At 37.9% G+C, this 16,755-nt stretch overlaps 1 protein-coding gene across 1 annotated transcript in view; it reads right to left on the minus strand.

Annotated features, from left to right (window-relative positions):
* The window catches only part of LAMB3 (laminin subunit beta 3), a 70,507-nt gene that overhangs the window by 22,882 nt on the left and 30,870 nt on the right, over positions 1–16,755 (minus strand). The window contains exons 6-13 of the mRNA XM_018562770.1: positions 15,997–16,179; positions 14,300–14,363; positions 11,608–11,801; positions 10,794–10,914; positions 8,859–9,047; positions 6,143–6,298; positions 2,082–2,278; positions 1,118–1,214 (exon numbers count right to left, since the gene is read on the minus strand). Coding sequence (XP_018418272.1) covers positions 1,118–1,214; positions 2,082–2,278; positions 6,143–6,298; positions 8,859–9,047; positions 10,794–10,914; positions 11,608–11,801; positions 14,300–14,363; positions 15,997–16,179 — 1,201 coding nt within the window. The remainder of the gene's footprint in view (positions 1–1,117; positions 1,215–2,081; positions 2,279–6,142; positions 6,299–8,858; positions 9,048–10,793; positions 10,915–11,607; positions 11,802–14,299; positions 14,364–15,996; positions 16,180–16,755) is intronic.

Raw genomic sequence — 16,755 nt, forward strand, 5'->3', positions numbered from 1 at the left:
CAACATCCAGCATAAGCTGGGACTGTAGACGGGGCTGTGTTGTAGCCAGGCCCTCTGTGATCTTTAGGTATGTATTAGAATGCAGAATTGACAACACAATGCCCCATGTCTATGTCACATACTATAGCACTGCTAGGCACATGAAAACGATGAGCATCACTGCAGACACCTGTTAATAAACACTATGCTGCATGATTATTACTACAAAAAATAAGTTGTATACTGTCTATTTTATTCGAAAAATTGCAACCATACAGTGCAGCTCATCAATCATTAGGGTGTGGAGAAAAAGGATTTTAGGTACAGAGAGCCTTGTAAGCCTTTAAACAGCTTTCAGATCCCGCAAATCCTAAATTGTTTTGCTTACTTTAATTACAAAAGTCTAGGGTTTCTATCTTGGCAGTAAAACATGACCCTTTTTTATTAAATTAAATTATATACTGTAACATTATAAAACTGCTTTCTCGCAATGGTCTGTTTATATACATCTTTACATATACAACTAGGTCCTATTTAGAATTTAAAACTAACCTGAAATATGTTTTACCTACCTAATCCAGCACTGTCAACACACAGTAGGCACCATCAGGAGGTTTATCCTGATGTAACCATGTTTGATGCACAGAATAGCTGGGTGCTCAGAAATACACTTCATGGGTTAATTTGGTTTGAACCCTGGCACCTACACTTTCTATTTCTTAAGCCACACTACAGGCCATTAAGGCTTCTCATCATAGTAATGGACTGATAATGAGGCTTTAGGGGATGAGAACAAATTGGGGACAGGCTTCTGAGGCAATTAACCTAGGAAGTTAGTGTATTTCAGAGCACCCAGGCCTTTTGGGCACCTAGACTGTTTACAGGGAGGATGGACATGGTATTCAAGGTGGCAGCTGTGCCAACTGTGCTGGACAAAAAAATATATATACAATTTGTTCATTTGCATTAGTCTGTGTACATTAGATTCTTTATATAATTTTACAGTAGTGGTTGTCTTGCATATAAATGTAATCATCATAGCTGCCTTAGGCTTATATTTTGAAATATTATAATTTATTTCTTGCAGAGATATGAAATATTCTTTATGTGGTGTAGCACAGGAGCATATAATACAAACCTCGACATCCAGTTTGCAAGTCTCCATACATCCTGATTGGGCATTCAGTACAGTGTTGACCACCGAAGCCTTCTTTACACAGGCACTGGCCAGTAACCTATACAAAATAGAATAATAATTATTATGTATAATAAGTTCTTGTACGTAAATATGCATGTGCCTACATTGCTCTTATTTTAACATTTAAAGTATCAATATTACTTAATAGTTTTAAGGTTTTTTTAATTAAATAATTAACAGTATATCACACAATATTTTCAGGTTTCAATGTCGCTTTTGGGGATGAATGCAATTTGTAACTCCACAATCTCCTCCTAAAAGCCACTTTTAGACCATTTTTCTGAGGAAGCGTATGGATGCACAATATATGCATTAAAGGTTCCCCTAAACAAGCAGGAAGGAAGTTTTAATACCTTATGTGATGTGCAGATAGTTAAGAATTTGCATTCTCTTGTGTGTAAACACAGTAGAATACTGAGGAGAGGAGCTGCAGCAGTGCTGCACGCAAAGAAAAGGAAGCGAGAACACTCAAGGCTAAAAGAAGGAAAAGGAGCAGTGAAAGAGAGCAGCTACACATCAACTATACATTATTACTTGATTCCACAGATGAAGCATTGTTGCTTTGATAAATGCTATAATCTCAGAGAAGCTGAGTATGTGGTCAATATTTTATTTAACAGTTGACAGAGTATTGCATTAGAGTTTGGATGAGCGCTACTTTAATTTCCAACTACAAATTATTTTATATGTGAAAGAGTTCAGCATAATATACATCATTTTTTCAGTGCACATTAATATTTTTAAAACCTTATTTTTATGTATAGTTTGCAAATATATATGTATACTGGACAGGCATCCAGTACTGCACCATATGAGGAAAGGGAGGGAGTCACATGATACCACAGATATCCCCACAATAGCTGTTAGTAGTATGAAAATATAGCATATTCTAAATGTTCTTTACCTGATTACATTGAAGACTATAAGAGTTTCTAGGAAGACAACTGCACATTTGACAACCCCTTCCACTAGCAAGATTCCAGTGCTGGGAGGCACACTGATCACACCGATGGCCTATAACATTTGGAAGACACCGACACTGTCCTGTTTCACTGTCACATGGCTGGTCTTTCTCCGTCCCCTGAGGATCACAGTTACACTCTGAAACGAAAAAAAATTACACCACTTAACAAATACACAACTAAAATATATATTCAAGCATCATATTTAAACCTCTATGGTTTGGCACGCATGGAAGGACATTATGCAATGTGTTGCTGAAATCCACAATAAAGTTTTGTGTACTTTTGTGAAGATCCGTGGAGTGCGATCATTTTTTCTTTTCTATAACATGCCACAGCAGTTCTGATCAGCCCGTGTAAAAGGGGCCTAAATCTGCACATATTCCTTTCTGTATGCAACAATACAATGCTGGCTTCATTGTCAGATTTTGGGATGGGTGGAAGAGAGTGTCACTCATCACCAGGTGTAGCTGCAGACTTGGGGACTCAAAGCAAGGGTGGTGTGTCTTTGCAGTCTCAAAAAACGTAACTAGTTCAGAAAATGAAGATAACAGTGAACAACCTTAATAAAATAATTCTGCTGGAAGGCTTCCGCTCATGATTTATTCTAAATGACAGTTGTGTCACTTCTCATAGATTTTTTCTTACCATGCACATGTGACTCTTCTTAGCTCCATGGATACCTCACTACATAATCTACAGATCTGGCCTTCTTTTGAAGGACACAAATGGTTACTGACATCACTGCAGTAATTTAATACCTACATCAAAAAACAAATGATTCATAGTTTGCTTTTTCCTAACTAATGAACTGCTAGAATAAAATAAATAATTCAAACATGAAAATCTGCACCCAAAAATATATAATTATACATAGATTAAACATCTATAATACAATGCTATTGGAATTCACAACTATACAAATTGTTTCCATGATTTCCACTGTAGTTATAACTGCAAATAAATCAAGAAGGGGAAAATGTATCTAAAATAGTAGTTTTTCAAAATTAACTAACCCTATACATAAACAATATCTCTTTTTTATGAACCTTCATAATTCATATTTTAATTCCTTAATTCTAAACTATAGATAGCAGTGTCTTACAGAAGAACTACTTTGCATATTTTTTGTAGATTATTGCTGCCCTCTGGTGGTGTATACTTAGCTGTAACCTTTGCTAATCAAAAAGCTGAGTTTATTTACACTGAATTTAACATCTTCAAAGCAATGGTGGCCTTGGCAACTGCCATTGAATATCAGTGAATCCTCTTTCACCACTTCAATGAAAGGAGATCCTTAGTTCAATTAGTGTGATTCAGCTTGGGCCTGTGCACTGTATGATGCAGGAGAGAACAAAACAGTGAAAGTACATTGGGACATGGGAAGGGGTTGCTGCTGCCACTCTGTATAACAAGTAGAAATATAAAAAAAAATTAATCTGTAAAGCTCATTCTCAAGCAGTGGTGTTTGTCCCCCAAAGGATACTTCTCATGTGTTCAGTGGGTACTGATGCTTCTTAGTAAATTATATACAAAATAGATTTTATTAACCTTTTATACACAGTTAGAATTTCGAACAAACAAAATCAAATTCGGAAAGTTTGTTTAACTTTCTAATCGTTAATGGGGTTGAATCAATGGTCAATTTCGACCACAGTGCCAAATAATTTTAAAGGAGCATATTGGAAAAATTTTCTCGATTGAATGAATTTCGAACAGTGAATGTGGTTTTCGTTCGGAAACTCCATTCATTCCAAAATTGAATGTTAAATAAAAATAAAAAATTAAACGAGATTTCGAATGACAATCGGCAAGTTACTGATGCCAGTATCGTAAGTTCCGATGGGATTTTTCATACGAACGTTCATGCCAAAATCTAACTGTGTATACCCTACTTTTGTTTGCTTAAAAACATTATCTTTTGTTCTTTTGTTTGGAAAATGTATAACATTAATGGAGTACTGGCAATACATGTACCCATGTCGAGGGGCATTCAAAATAAGGTGATTTACTTCAGGGGATATTCTATGAATAGTTTTCATAGCAGTACTTACTTTAATAAAGCTGAGAAAGATGACCTGCGCTGCCCATCATACATAGTATAGCCTACAAAATGTACACAAGGTATGCATAAAACAAATAAAGAGCCATGTATGAATATTGCTACTTAACCCTCATGTTCTTCCAGTGTGATTTGGGGGTGTGAAAGGGAGCGGGGGGGGGCGGGGGAAGAATTGATTGGTTTGGACACGAAGAACCTTTCCTCCTTTAGAGACCTCAAAATATGACTCCTAAATACCAAACACAAAAAGGAAGAACATTGTATAACCTAACATAAGCTTTCATCTGCAACAGGCAGACCATTTTCCCAAATGTATTCCAAATTTCCTCATAGCTTTTATAAAAAAATCATACACAAATACAAGAACAAGATTATTCTGTGATTGGGAATATATATGTCACTTACTTGTACATCCCTGTAGATTAGAAGCACTCAGGAGATAAAACCCTGGCTTGCACTGGTCACAGCGCTCTCCTCCAACATTTTCTTTACAAATACATCTTCCATTTGTTTGATCACAGCTGCCGCCAGCAACACTACCCTCTGGATCACAATCACAGGCTAAAGAAAACATGAAAAAAATCACTCACCTCTTTACATGATCAATAGACCCTGCAAGCCCCTGGTGCACACTAAAGCTTCCCTATTCCAACTTAGAGTTGCATAGCATTTAAACACTGGCACACCTACAGGGATCTTCTTCAAAATTCTCTTTAAAAACAGCAAATACAATAGCTTATGCAATTCAGCTCAAGCTGTGACTAAGGCTCAGTACTTGAGCTGAAATGTGTAAGTTATTGTATTTGCTGTTTGTCTGAAATAAAGAGAATTTTGAAGAAGATCCCTGTATGTGCGCTGGCATTTAAACACTGTTTTTCAGTGGGGTGCACAATGTCATGTTAGTTCAACTGCAATAAAAGAGCATTGGTGCCTTTATCACTACCTAGTACCATCTCCTGAATCATTCTGCAAATGGGGAGAATTAATCTCGTTGGCAGATAAAATGAGAATGACATTAAAAGATCACCTAGATTTTATTAACCTTTTATACACAGTTAGAATTTCGAACAAACAAAATCAAATTCGGAAAGTTTGTTTAACTTTCTAATCGTTAATGGGGTTGAATCAATGGTCAATTTCGACCACAGTGCCAAATAATTTTAAAGGAGCATATTGGAAAAATTTTCTCGATTGAATGAATTTCGAACAGTGAATGTGGTTTTCGTTCGGAAACTCCATTCATTCCAAAATTGAATGTTAAATAAAAATAAAAAATTAAACGAGATTTCGAATGACAATCGGCAAGTTACTGATGCCAGTATCGTAAGTTCCGATGGGATTTTTCATACGAACGTTCATGCCAAAATCTAACTGTGTATACCCTACTTTTGTTTGCTTAAAAACATTATCTTTTGTTCTTTTGTTTGGAAAATGTATAACATTAATGGAGTACTGGCAATACATGTACCCATGTCGAGGGGCATTCAAAATAAGGTGATTTACTTCAGGGGATATTCTATGAATAGTTTTCATAGCAGTACTTACTTTAATAAAGCTGAGAAAGATGACCTGCGCTGCCCATCATACATAGTATAGCCTACAAAATGTACACAAGGTATGCATAAAACAAATAAAGAGCCATGTATGAATATTGCTACTTAACCCTCATGTTCTTCCAGTGTGATTTAGGGGGGGGGCGGGGGAAGAATTGATTGGTTTGGACACGAAGAACCTTTCCTCCTTTAGAGACCTCAAAATATGACTCCTAAATACCAAACACAAAAAGGAAGAACATTGTATAACCTAACATAAGCTTTCATCTGCAACAGGCAGACCATTTTCCCAAATGTATTCCAAATTTCCTCATAGCTTTTATAAAAAAATCATACACAAATACAAGAACAAGATTATTCTGTGATTGGGAATATATATGTCACTTACTTGTACATCCCTGTAGATTAGAAGCACTCAGGAGATAAAACCCTGGCTTGCACTGGTCACAGCGCTCTCCTCCAACATTTTCTTTACAAATACATCTTCCATTTGTTTGATCACAGCTGCCGCCAGCAACACTACCCTCTGGATCACAATCACAGGCTAAAGAAAACATGAAAAAAATCACTCACCTCTTTACATGATCAATTTGTCTTTGAAAGCACTGTTTTTTAGTATTTTTCATATGTCTAATCAGCTCTACTTCCCTCCATCCAATGTGTATGCCTGCAAGACCCTGCAAGACCCTGGTGCACAGTAAAGACTCCCTATTCCAACTTAGAGTTGCATAGCATTTAAACACTGGCACACCTACAGGGATCTTCTTCAAAATTCTCTTTAAAAACAGCAAATACAATAGCTTATGCAATTCAGCTCAAGCTGTGACTAAGGCTCAGTACTTGAGCTGAAATGTGTAAGTTATTGTATTTGCTGTTTGTCTGAAATAAAGAGAATTTTGAAGAAGATCCCTGTATGTGCGCTGGCATTTAAACACTGTTTTTCAGTGGGGTGCACAATGTCATGTTAGTTCAACTGCAATAAAAGAGCATTGGTGCCTTTATCACTACCTAGTACCATCTCCTGAATCATTCTGCAAATGGGGAGAATTAATCTCGTTGGCAGATAAAATGAGAATGACATTAAAAGATCACCTTCTACTAGCTAGATAACTAGATAAGTTGCATAAGTAGCTTATTCATTATATTGTAACATAATATAATTGTATATCAACATGATAAGAAAATTAAACAGATCATTCATTACTGAGGCATGGAAGATGGTCACACTTTTTAATGTTGCTTTGGAACAACTCATGGTCATAGGTAAATAATGAACTAATTTATACTTTTTTCTCTGGGCATTTTCTGAACTGAAAAAAACTATCTTAGTTTCAAACCATAATTAGAGGAGAACTATTGGGAAAGTAAAATGTACTCTTCTCAACAGTTTGAGCCAGCTACATAGCTTGAGAACTCAGCGATCACAAACCGCTGGTTGTTCAGTTCACAGCTTCTCCCTGCAGAGTGTTGATTGTCTGTCACTACTTCCTGCAGGGATTCCCCCTTCCCTCTGTTCCTCCAGTGCTCATTGGAGGGACAGACAGAGGAGGGGGGTGGGACACAGCTGGCTCCAGCTCTAGAGAAGCAGAGCCAGCTGTCAATCAGATAGCGGGGTGAATCCTGACAATATTGTCAGGATCCTTCCTGGCTACAGCATGGCTCTGGCCTGTCAGCATATAACCAGCAGTAGCCCACTAGATTCTGACTTTGGGTCACAGGAGTACATTAGTAAATGTATGCATGTGACCCAAAAGAGAACTAAAGCCAAAAAAAAAAGGTGTGGCCATAGTAGGGCTGCAACAACTAATCGACATAATCGATTATAATCGATTATTGAAAAAGTTGTCAACTTTTTCAATAATCGATTAATCGGCTTCCGATTGGTTGGCCCTGTTCACGGCTCCACACACGCTGTACGTCACACCTCCTCCCCACCTCACGCTCGCCGCTGCCAGGCCCGCCCGCATCCACACCTCCTCCCGCCTCACGCTCAGTGCTCGCCCAAATCCACGATCGGCACAGGTGCGCGGGGAGAAGAAGTAAGGAGGAGCAGGCGTGAGGGAATGACAATAGGCCCGATCTCAGAAACAAGTTGCTGGAAGACTGCTCAGGTAAGCCTGCACTTTCCCACACATGGTGCTCTATAATGTATTGCTGGGATTTGTATTCCTCTATACCTGATGGTACATTGTGATGTTTATTAGATCAGCTATAGAGGAATACAAATCCCAGCAATACATTGTACACTGTATAATATATTATTGCTGGGATTTGTTGTATTCCTTTGTAGCTGGTGGTATTCTGCATTGCGCTGTATGGAGGACTACAAATCAAGGAATAATATATTATACAGCGCAATGCGGAATACCACCAGCTATAGACGAGTACAACAAATCCCAGCAATAATACATTATACAGCGCAATGCAGAATACCACTAGCTATAGAGGACTACAAATCCCAGCAATAATACATTATACAGTGGTGCAATGCCGAATACCACTAGCTATAGAGGACTACAACACCCAGCAATAGTACATTATACAGCACAATGCAGAATACTACCAGATATAATGTACTATTGCTGGGATTTGTTGTACTCCTCTATAGCTGGTGGTATTCTGCATTGTGCTGTATAATGTACTATTGCTGGGTTTTGTAGTCCTTAATAGGCGGTGCCATTCTACATTAATTGCTGTATAATTTTACACTTTTCATTTCACTATATTGCACACCACACTTTTTTTTTCCTTTTCTTTACTTCCACCGCTCCAAGCTTGCTCCTGTGATGGACTACAATCTCAATACAAACTAGTAGTCCATCACTGGAGCCATTTTTTAAAATGTATTTAATTTTTTTATCCGATTAACCGATTAATCGAACTTAATAATCGTCCAACTAATCGATTTTGAAAATAATCGTTAGCTGCAGCTCTAGGCCATAGTTCTCTTTTTAATGTAGGTTTTCTCCACAGTAATCAGATTCAAGCTGACATTTTTCACATAAGGCAGTAACAGCATTTTATGAAATTCAACAGGCAACATCCCTATCTTTACTTCATAATTAATTATATTTATAAATAGCCCTACTATGCATGTTACTCACAAACACAGGCATCTCGTTGGCTGATGTCTTGATTGGGATTTCTGTAGTAATCAGGTTTACAACGCTCACAATATGTTCCTGTGGTGCCATCAGCACAATCCTCACATACACCACCACTCACTCTGCCACTAGCTTCATATACTTCAGGGTCAAAATGGCATTTGTCAGCGTGATTGTTACAGTTACACTCTGTGAAGAATAAAATGCAAATTATTAAGATGATACATAAATAGCAGGAGTACAACAGTGGTTTCCTCTATCATTTTACTAAAAGGCTAAAGCACTTAGATTTCGCACTTGGGTCTTGGAACAAGGTATTTGCCAAATTTTTACATCTCTAGGAGACGTCATTGTCAAGAGCTCTTTGTCAAAGTTCCATATCTGTTTCTGCATTCTCTGTATTCCCATTGTTCTTGCTGCATTCCGCATGTGATTAGTTAAAATAAAATAAATGTTTAACAGCAGGAGTAGATGTAGCACCTCCACATTATGGCTGAAACAGGTGTTCAGGCCTCAAAATTCAGATGTCAGGATTTCCAAAGTCAAAGAGATATAAGCAAGTAGCTTATGTCAGCTTTCCATCATCCATCATAAACTGAAATTGTTTGGGTGTGGACTAACTCTTTGAGAAATAGTGAGGCTGTACGTAGAAGAAAATATACCCAAGAACATGTCTGTAAAACCACTAGCTGTACCAGATTTTAATGAATACACACAGTACGAAACATCCATTATAATCAATTATGTAAATCAGCGGTACCACAAAACCTCAAAAGCCAACTTTTCAAGTCAACTATTGTGATATATAGTTCAGGATAATTGTAGAGCTGATTTCATACTTGCAAATAAAGAGCATGCCATTCCAATACAATGAACTTCAAAAAAGTTACCACTAGATGGGGTCAAAACACTGGCTTCAAATATTTTCACTTGCCCAATTTGAAACCACAAAAGTGGCACTACAGGCAACTCTAGTTAAAATATGTGACACCTTTGTAAGCATGCACCTTACGTTTGCTTAACCATGCATGTTGCCATTTTTTGTCTTTGAATAAGCATGTTACATTTAGTACTAGCTATATGATAAAAAGAATAGTTTGTTGGCAGTTCATTATAAGAATTTCAATTGCATATATGAAGTTTTCAGAAATATTCCTATAAAATGATCCACTAATCGCGGTTGCAACGCTTTACTGGCTAAATCTTATCCAGAAAACTCCACAGAAAATAAAAATGTTGTTGCACTTTTATTTTTTAATTTATTACATACAGGAACATCAATTTACACAGTGTTTTACATGGTACACATTCACATCAGTCCCTGCTCTCAAGGAGAGTTCAAATCTGAGGTTGCTATTATAAACATACTAAAGCTGGCCATAAACCATTAGAATTCCTTTTAAAAACCATTGTTTTTGAAACGTTCATTTGATTTTCTAACAGTTAATGAGGTCAAATCGATCATGGATTTAAACCATAGTGGCGGGGGAAAAAAATCAAAAGAACAGCATTAAACTTTTTGTCTTTGAATTTCTAACAGTTAATGTAGTTTTTGTTTGAGGTATGCTATTCCCATAATCAAATGTTAAAGTCCAATTAAATTTGAACTGACATTTGTCAAGTCTCTGATGGAGTTCTGACAAGATTTTTTAATATGAACGTTCCATCGAAAATCTATGTGCATCACAGCCAATAACCTACCATAATGCCCTTGGCTTGTGGAAGGAAACTAGAGTACCCTGGAAGAAATCCACTTAAACACAAGGAGAATATGCAAACTCCATGTACATAGTGTCCTGGTTGGGATTTCAACCAAGAACACCAGTGCTGCAAGGCAGAAGAGGTTTTTTTTTTCTAAAGGATAGATCTTCACAGTGTATAGTATGAATACTGACTACAAGTTCCCAATTCTTAAGAGCTTTTTAGAAAACTTACGCTTGCACACATGGGGGTTGTTTTCATCAGCTTCCCTCCAGGGCAGGTCATTGTAGAGGTCAGCACAACGTTCACAGTTTGTTCCAGCAGTGTTATGTTGGCATACGCATGTATCATGTACCTGAAGCAAAAGATATATTAATTTGCAAGTTGTCTGAAGACCAAATACAGAGCATACATACAGAGCCATAGCAATAACATGGTTAATTGGTAATTTATATCACAAATGAGCGCTTTAATTCTATAGTGTTGCCAATAATGGAAATAAATAGTGTTGGATTCTTTAATACAAGCATGCAAATTAATAACATTGGGCAAACAATTTATTTCCTGTCCACAAACATGAAATGATAGCTTCCTTCAATGCAGCTGTCACTTCTGGACATGTAGGAGACCAAGGAGACCAAGAGGAACATGCTATAAAAAGGAAACAGGCAATACAATCATCAGAACTATAAAATGCCATTGGGTTCAGGCAACATTTCAGGACTGAACACTAGTGTCTCCAACACAGCACCCTAGCACAGGCATGAATGAAGTGTCATGTAATTTTGTGTTTTCCTTAATATGTCAGACTTGGCCTCCGCAATGAAAACCACTGTAGGTCCCAATGGAGACTCAGTGCTTTCACAATCTGGGGAGGAATTTAACCAGTGAGCAAAGCGCAAATCAAGACATTTTGGCATATGTTTTATTCCAGAGCTATGAGCATTGCATTAAGCAATATGTTTCATTATTTTTGGTTAAATGTTGACATTACTTTTCTGGTTAATTGTGTATTGTTCTGAAAAGTATAGATGTTAAATTAGTGTACCTGAATGTCACCATATGGATCTCTTTCTGGCAGAACACCGGGTACACATCGGTCTCCATGGCCGTAACAGAAGCAGCTGCCATGAATACGCATCTCATCTATTGCATAGAATGCACTGGGTTCCCGGTATTTTTGGGGTGGCAGGTGTGTCAGCTGAGTGAAATTAATACGCAGGTTGGTGAACTCTCCAAGTTCTGAAATTAGAATACATTAGAAATTTTACTAGAGTCACATTTTCTTACTAGCAAGTGTGCCCATAGTGCCTAGAGTGTAGTGTCCAAATGATGGGGGACAGAGGAAAACAATGAGCTGTTGGTAAAAAAAGTGAGTGAGGGGCTCTGTAACCAGAGGGGGTGAAGTTGGTGGCTGAGGGGTGCTGTGAGGTGGGTGTTAGGTGCTGTGGTGGTGGTTTGATTTGTGTCATAGATGTTTTGGCAGAGGGGGATGAAGTGACTGGCAGATATGTTGACTGGTGGGTGATGGTACTGTAAGGTGGGCACTATGAGCATATGACCAGGTTGGTGTGGTAAGTTGGTAAAGGCATTGTGAGGTGGGGGGATGTAGACACTGTAGCAGACCAGGGGGTGAGGTTGGTAGGAGGTGCGGTAGGGGAGAGGTGAGTTGGGTGGCATGCGGTTTGACCACGGGGGTGAAATGGGTGGGAGACGCTTTGATGAGAGAGGGAAGTATAGTGAGGTGAGATATGAGTGAAGTGGTATGCACTTTGCTGCTAAAGTGTGGGACAGGTGTTCTATGTGCTCAATGCTGTTTAGTTGCTGGGGCTACTTTCTGCAAGCTGCCTAAATGGAAGTGTGCTGACAGGATTGCAGAGCTTTCAATATACCAATATACCACCAATATATCACTGCCAGCAGCATTGGGTCAGATGGGCTCTGACCAATGCTAGATTGGGGGTGAAGGGCACTGGTTCTGAGCTCACCATCCACTTATCAGATCCCAGAACCTCAGCTTCTCCATGTGTGCTAGAGGAAGAAGGGGGATCTTTAGGATGTGTTGCGGTAAAGGTCCTGGCTCTGAGCAGCAGAAGTTCTGAGACCAGGGCATACTGCAGCATGTCTGTATGTGGAGTGACTACATGGCAGTCCATGGAGAAGCTGCCACTGCTCCGCTCTGCACATTCACCTGCTGGTTTCAAGTAGGCCAGGATCCAACTCAGCTTAGCAGCCGGCAGGAATGGCGCCATGTTTGTGTGTGGGGTGATGAGGTGGAGGGGTTTGGTAATATGTTGGGAGAGATGTGTGTTAGGGTGTGTGGTAAGGAGGGCAGGAAGGCCAGAAGAAGGGCTGAGTGTGAGGGAAGAGGAGGGCTTACTTTCAAGGCACTGTGTTGCACTGTGTCCTACTGACGTTTTGCCACTGGGGGACTGGAAACAGTGGTGCAGTGTTACATGTGCCTCTCTTTCCCCTATGTTACATGGGCCCTTGTTTCTACTCCCACAATAGCAAGCCAGAAGTAGTACCTTTTCTTTTTTTTTTTTATAAAGGACACCTATCATACTATGCAACTATACATGTAAAAGTATTACATTTATATATCAAGGTTTCAAAAATAACAGAGAAAAACATGCATTTATTTGGGCTTATGCATCAAAGCGGAGAGCAAAGATGAAGTACAGTAAGCCATAACAATAATACTTCAGTTTACTAAAACCTAATCAGCGAATGATAAATTCTGATTAAATGGGTTAGAGTATTCTACATGTAGATTTTACAGTATAATGTCTTATTACACGAATATATACTGTATATTTTGTGCTACTGAAATATTTAAGAGCATTTAAAGGGCCAGTAAGTGCAAAGCTGATATTTCATTTGTAGGTGTACTCTGGAGGGGTGAGTCTTACACTCTCTTGTTTCACCTCTTAAGGGTGCAGCATTCTATTGTTACCACACAGTCTCACTTATCCTGCTATAAAACTGATGCCTCTCTTCTTTATTTTTAATTCTTTATGAATCTAACATGGATGGCCTGTAATTGTTGGTGTACAGATGTGGGAACTTGGATACTCAATCACAAGAGAACAGAATGTTTACGCTTTCAATATTTTAAATAGGCAAATAAATGCATACAAAAGTCAAACTCCCATCTGCCTCCTGCACTTCACTATTTCTCAGTGAAGCTTCCTATCACATTTGTTGACTAATAATGAGATCTGAGAGGTAACAAGGGGTGGACCTTTAGTTTTCTTCATCAAGTGAACTTCATGGCTTCTATGGTCCTCTGAAAGAGGTTGAAGGGTATGTACAGGTACCACAGCATCCCCAAATTTTATAAAAATGGCCCCTTAAAGTTATTAGATATGATAGGCTTACTTTAGATTTCTTCTAGATGGGGTGGTAAGCTTAGTGAAAGTTGCTAGCAAAAATAACAGAACAGATCTCGCACCAGTGTACAATTGGTCAAAGCGTTAACAGTCGCTTAAGGTCACACTGAACTAATCTGCCCACTTTACATCATTTTAGGAAAGGAACAGTTTACCTTTACTTTCTATTAGCAAATATTCCAGATCATACATTATGTGTTTGCTAGCTTTTTAAAATATTATACATCATTCTAAAAGTCATTACAGGACATAACAGTGTTTGATCTTCACAAATTAGGCTTTTCACTGGCTTTTTTGTATTTTACAAATGTAACACTAAAATTCATTATAATATGAAAGGGTTCTTACGGTGAATTTGTTGACTTTTCGATACAGGAACTGTAAAGGCCATTGCCATTGGGCTAAAGCTTATCTAAAACAGAAAATTAAAGAATCTATTAAAAACATAACTGCCATACACTATTCACAATCTGTGCCAAAAAAAAGAGAAGTAACATGTGTTAAATATCATTAATGGAATCTGAGCTTTCCTGCTGTGGGAAAAAGAACAAATATGACATCTTACCAAAATGTGTTCAAGTAGTTGTTCATATATAGTTTGTAGGTAAAACTTAAACAAAAACATATCTGGATGAACAAAACAAATCATGAAGCAACAACTACAAAAAAATATTGTTTGATGGGCACAGTAAGAGCAAAAATTGCTGTGGTCTCCAAGAAGAAAGCCAATACGTGGAATGAGGCTTGCGCTGCCCTCTTTTTCTCACACAACAACAGTTGCTAACGTGTTTCCCACATATGCTTATATGGCTTCTGTTTCCATTTTCAGCAGTCATTTAGTAGCCAAAGAGACTTGAGCTATGCAACTCTATGAGCATGTTTAGTGCATGATGCCAAATAAAATGGCAGACGCCATGACATCAAACTAGCACCATGCTTTAAACTTTTATGTTCAGTTTAGTTATTTAATTTATATTTGAGAATATTGTATAATCCATTTCCCCTTACATTAGTGATCATTTAAATATGGAAATCTGGATTAAGCCACACATCTCAAGCCACTAATATACTGTATATGGTTCCACAGGACCAAAACATCAAATCAAATCTTCCTAAAATAAACCCACGTAGTGGATGGACAATGTCTGCTGATTCCCATTTAATACCTGCTAATAGAAAAGAGGAAAGCAAATAGCACTGTGCAGTTCTTTTGACTTGGCAATAAAAAGTAGCTTTATGTGTGAGGTAAGAAAGAGTCTCCCAAAAGTTTGCTCCATTATGGGTACAAACTATAGTGTTCAGTAACATTAATTTCAATCCATTCCTTACTTATCAACTCTTTTATGTATATTACTAATGATAACTAATGACATACCTGTGTTAAACCTGATGAACATTTGCTGCAAGTCAACAATTTTACTTTGTATATAGTAGATTGTCTCATACAAAACTTCCCATAGGTATATTGCTGCTTGAGTAATGGGTTAATGTTTTTTTTTTTTAAATGTCAACCCAACATACAAATTAAATTTCCGGTAACTCATAAAATAGGAGTTTTAATTTTTGTGAGATACTTCCTATGGCTTTTTTTGTAAAATACTTCCTGTGGCTTATACACTTCTTGAGAAGCTGATAGCTTTTATAATATTAATGCTAAGATTGTGCCAAGTGGCTGTAATAAAGGCTGTACTAAAGCCCCTTTGCAAACCCTGGTGCAATACTACCAAACCCTATCTAACACCAAAAACCAGAAGATATGTTTTCTGCACTGGGCATTTGGGTACAAAGCTTTTGATATGGAAAACAACTAAACACCCAGACATCCCCATACATGTGTCACTTATTACCACCCAGACTACTTCCTGATTGTTTCAGTTATTGGTATTTCACATTATTACTGCAAAAACCATCATGAAATAAGTGCTTATCTAGGTAGCATATTTTCTTTGTCAATTCTTTCCTACTAATGATACTATACAGAATCCTAGACATAAATATAGTTCATATGTCCCTTCATTTTCAGATTTATAGCTGCTGAGGTTTACCTTGCCCCCATGAGTTGGGTTGCCATACAGCTCCTGGCAGCGCACATCCTTTAGGTGTTGGGGGCGGCCTTGTTTGATGTATGGAAAAGCAATGGCACAATCATATGCTAAATACTGATACACCTGCCATGTTCTGCCAAAGTCTGAAGATCGCTCTATTAACATGCCAGCTGGTCGGGGGCTCTGTAAAATGAGAGTCAAATAAAGGAAGACATGTGAAAACAGTAAAGCATGACAATGCAAAAAAAATATTTCCATTCACATAATACTACAAGTTACTGTACATATAGAAGAAAAGTTCTGTCACTGCTCAAAAGCATGTTATCTGGAATCAGCTTCCATGTTTCAGTTATTCTCACCAACCATTCTTCATCTGCACCTTCTATTTCCTGTACTGTTTTTTAGAAAATAATAGTACCTCTGTACATCTACATAGATTTAAAGAGCTCATACGCTTGGCATATAATCTAGCAAAATATACTACAGCTATTTCAAATCCAGAGAGGTCCAGGAACTTGAGGTTCAACTATGTAACTATGTGACCCCACTGTCACTGATTAAAATCTTAAACTTGCAATGCACTGCTCAAATCTCTTTGACAAAAGATCATTTTTATAATCAACTTTTGTTGAAGGAGTAGGTCCAAAAAATCTCAGCCACACACTAACTGCAGCCAATCAGGCACAGTCACTTTTCAGGTATTCTGACAGCGGCACATCTGCCACTGTCAAAATACAATAGCCTGGGGGGGGGGGGGGT

The sequence above is a fragment of the Nanorana parkeri genome, unplaced genomic scaffold (assembly GCF_000935625.1).
Source record: "Nanorana parkeri isolate BGI_ZX_2015 unplaced genomic scaffold, ASM93562v1 scaffold598, whole genome shotgun sequence".
In the NCBI taxonomy this organism is placed as follows: Eukaryota; Metazoa; Chordata; class Amphibia; order Anura; family Dicroglossidae; genus Nanorana; species Nanorana parkeri.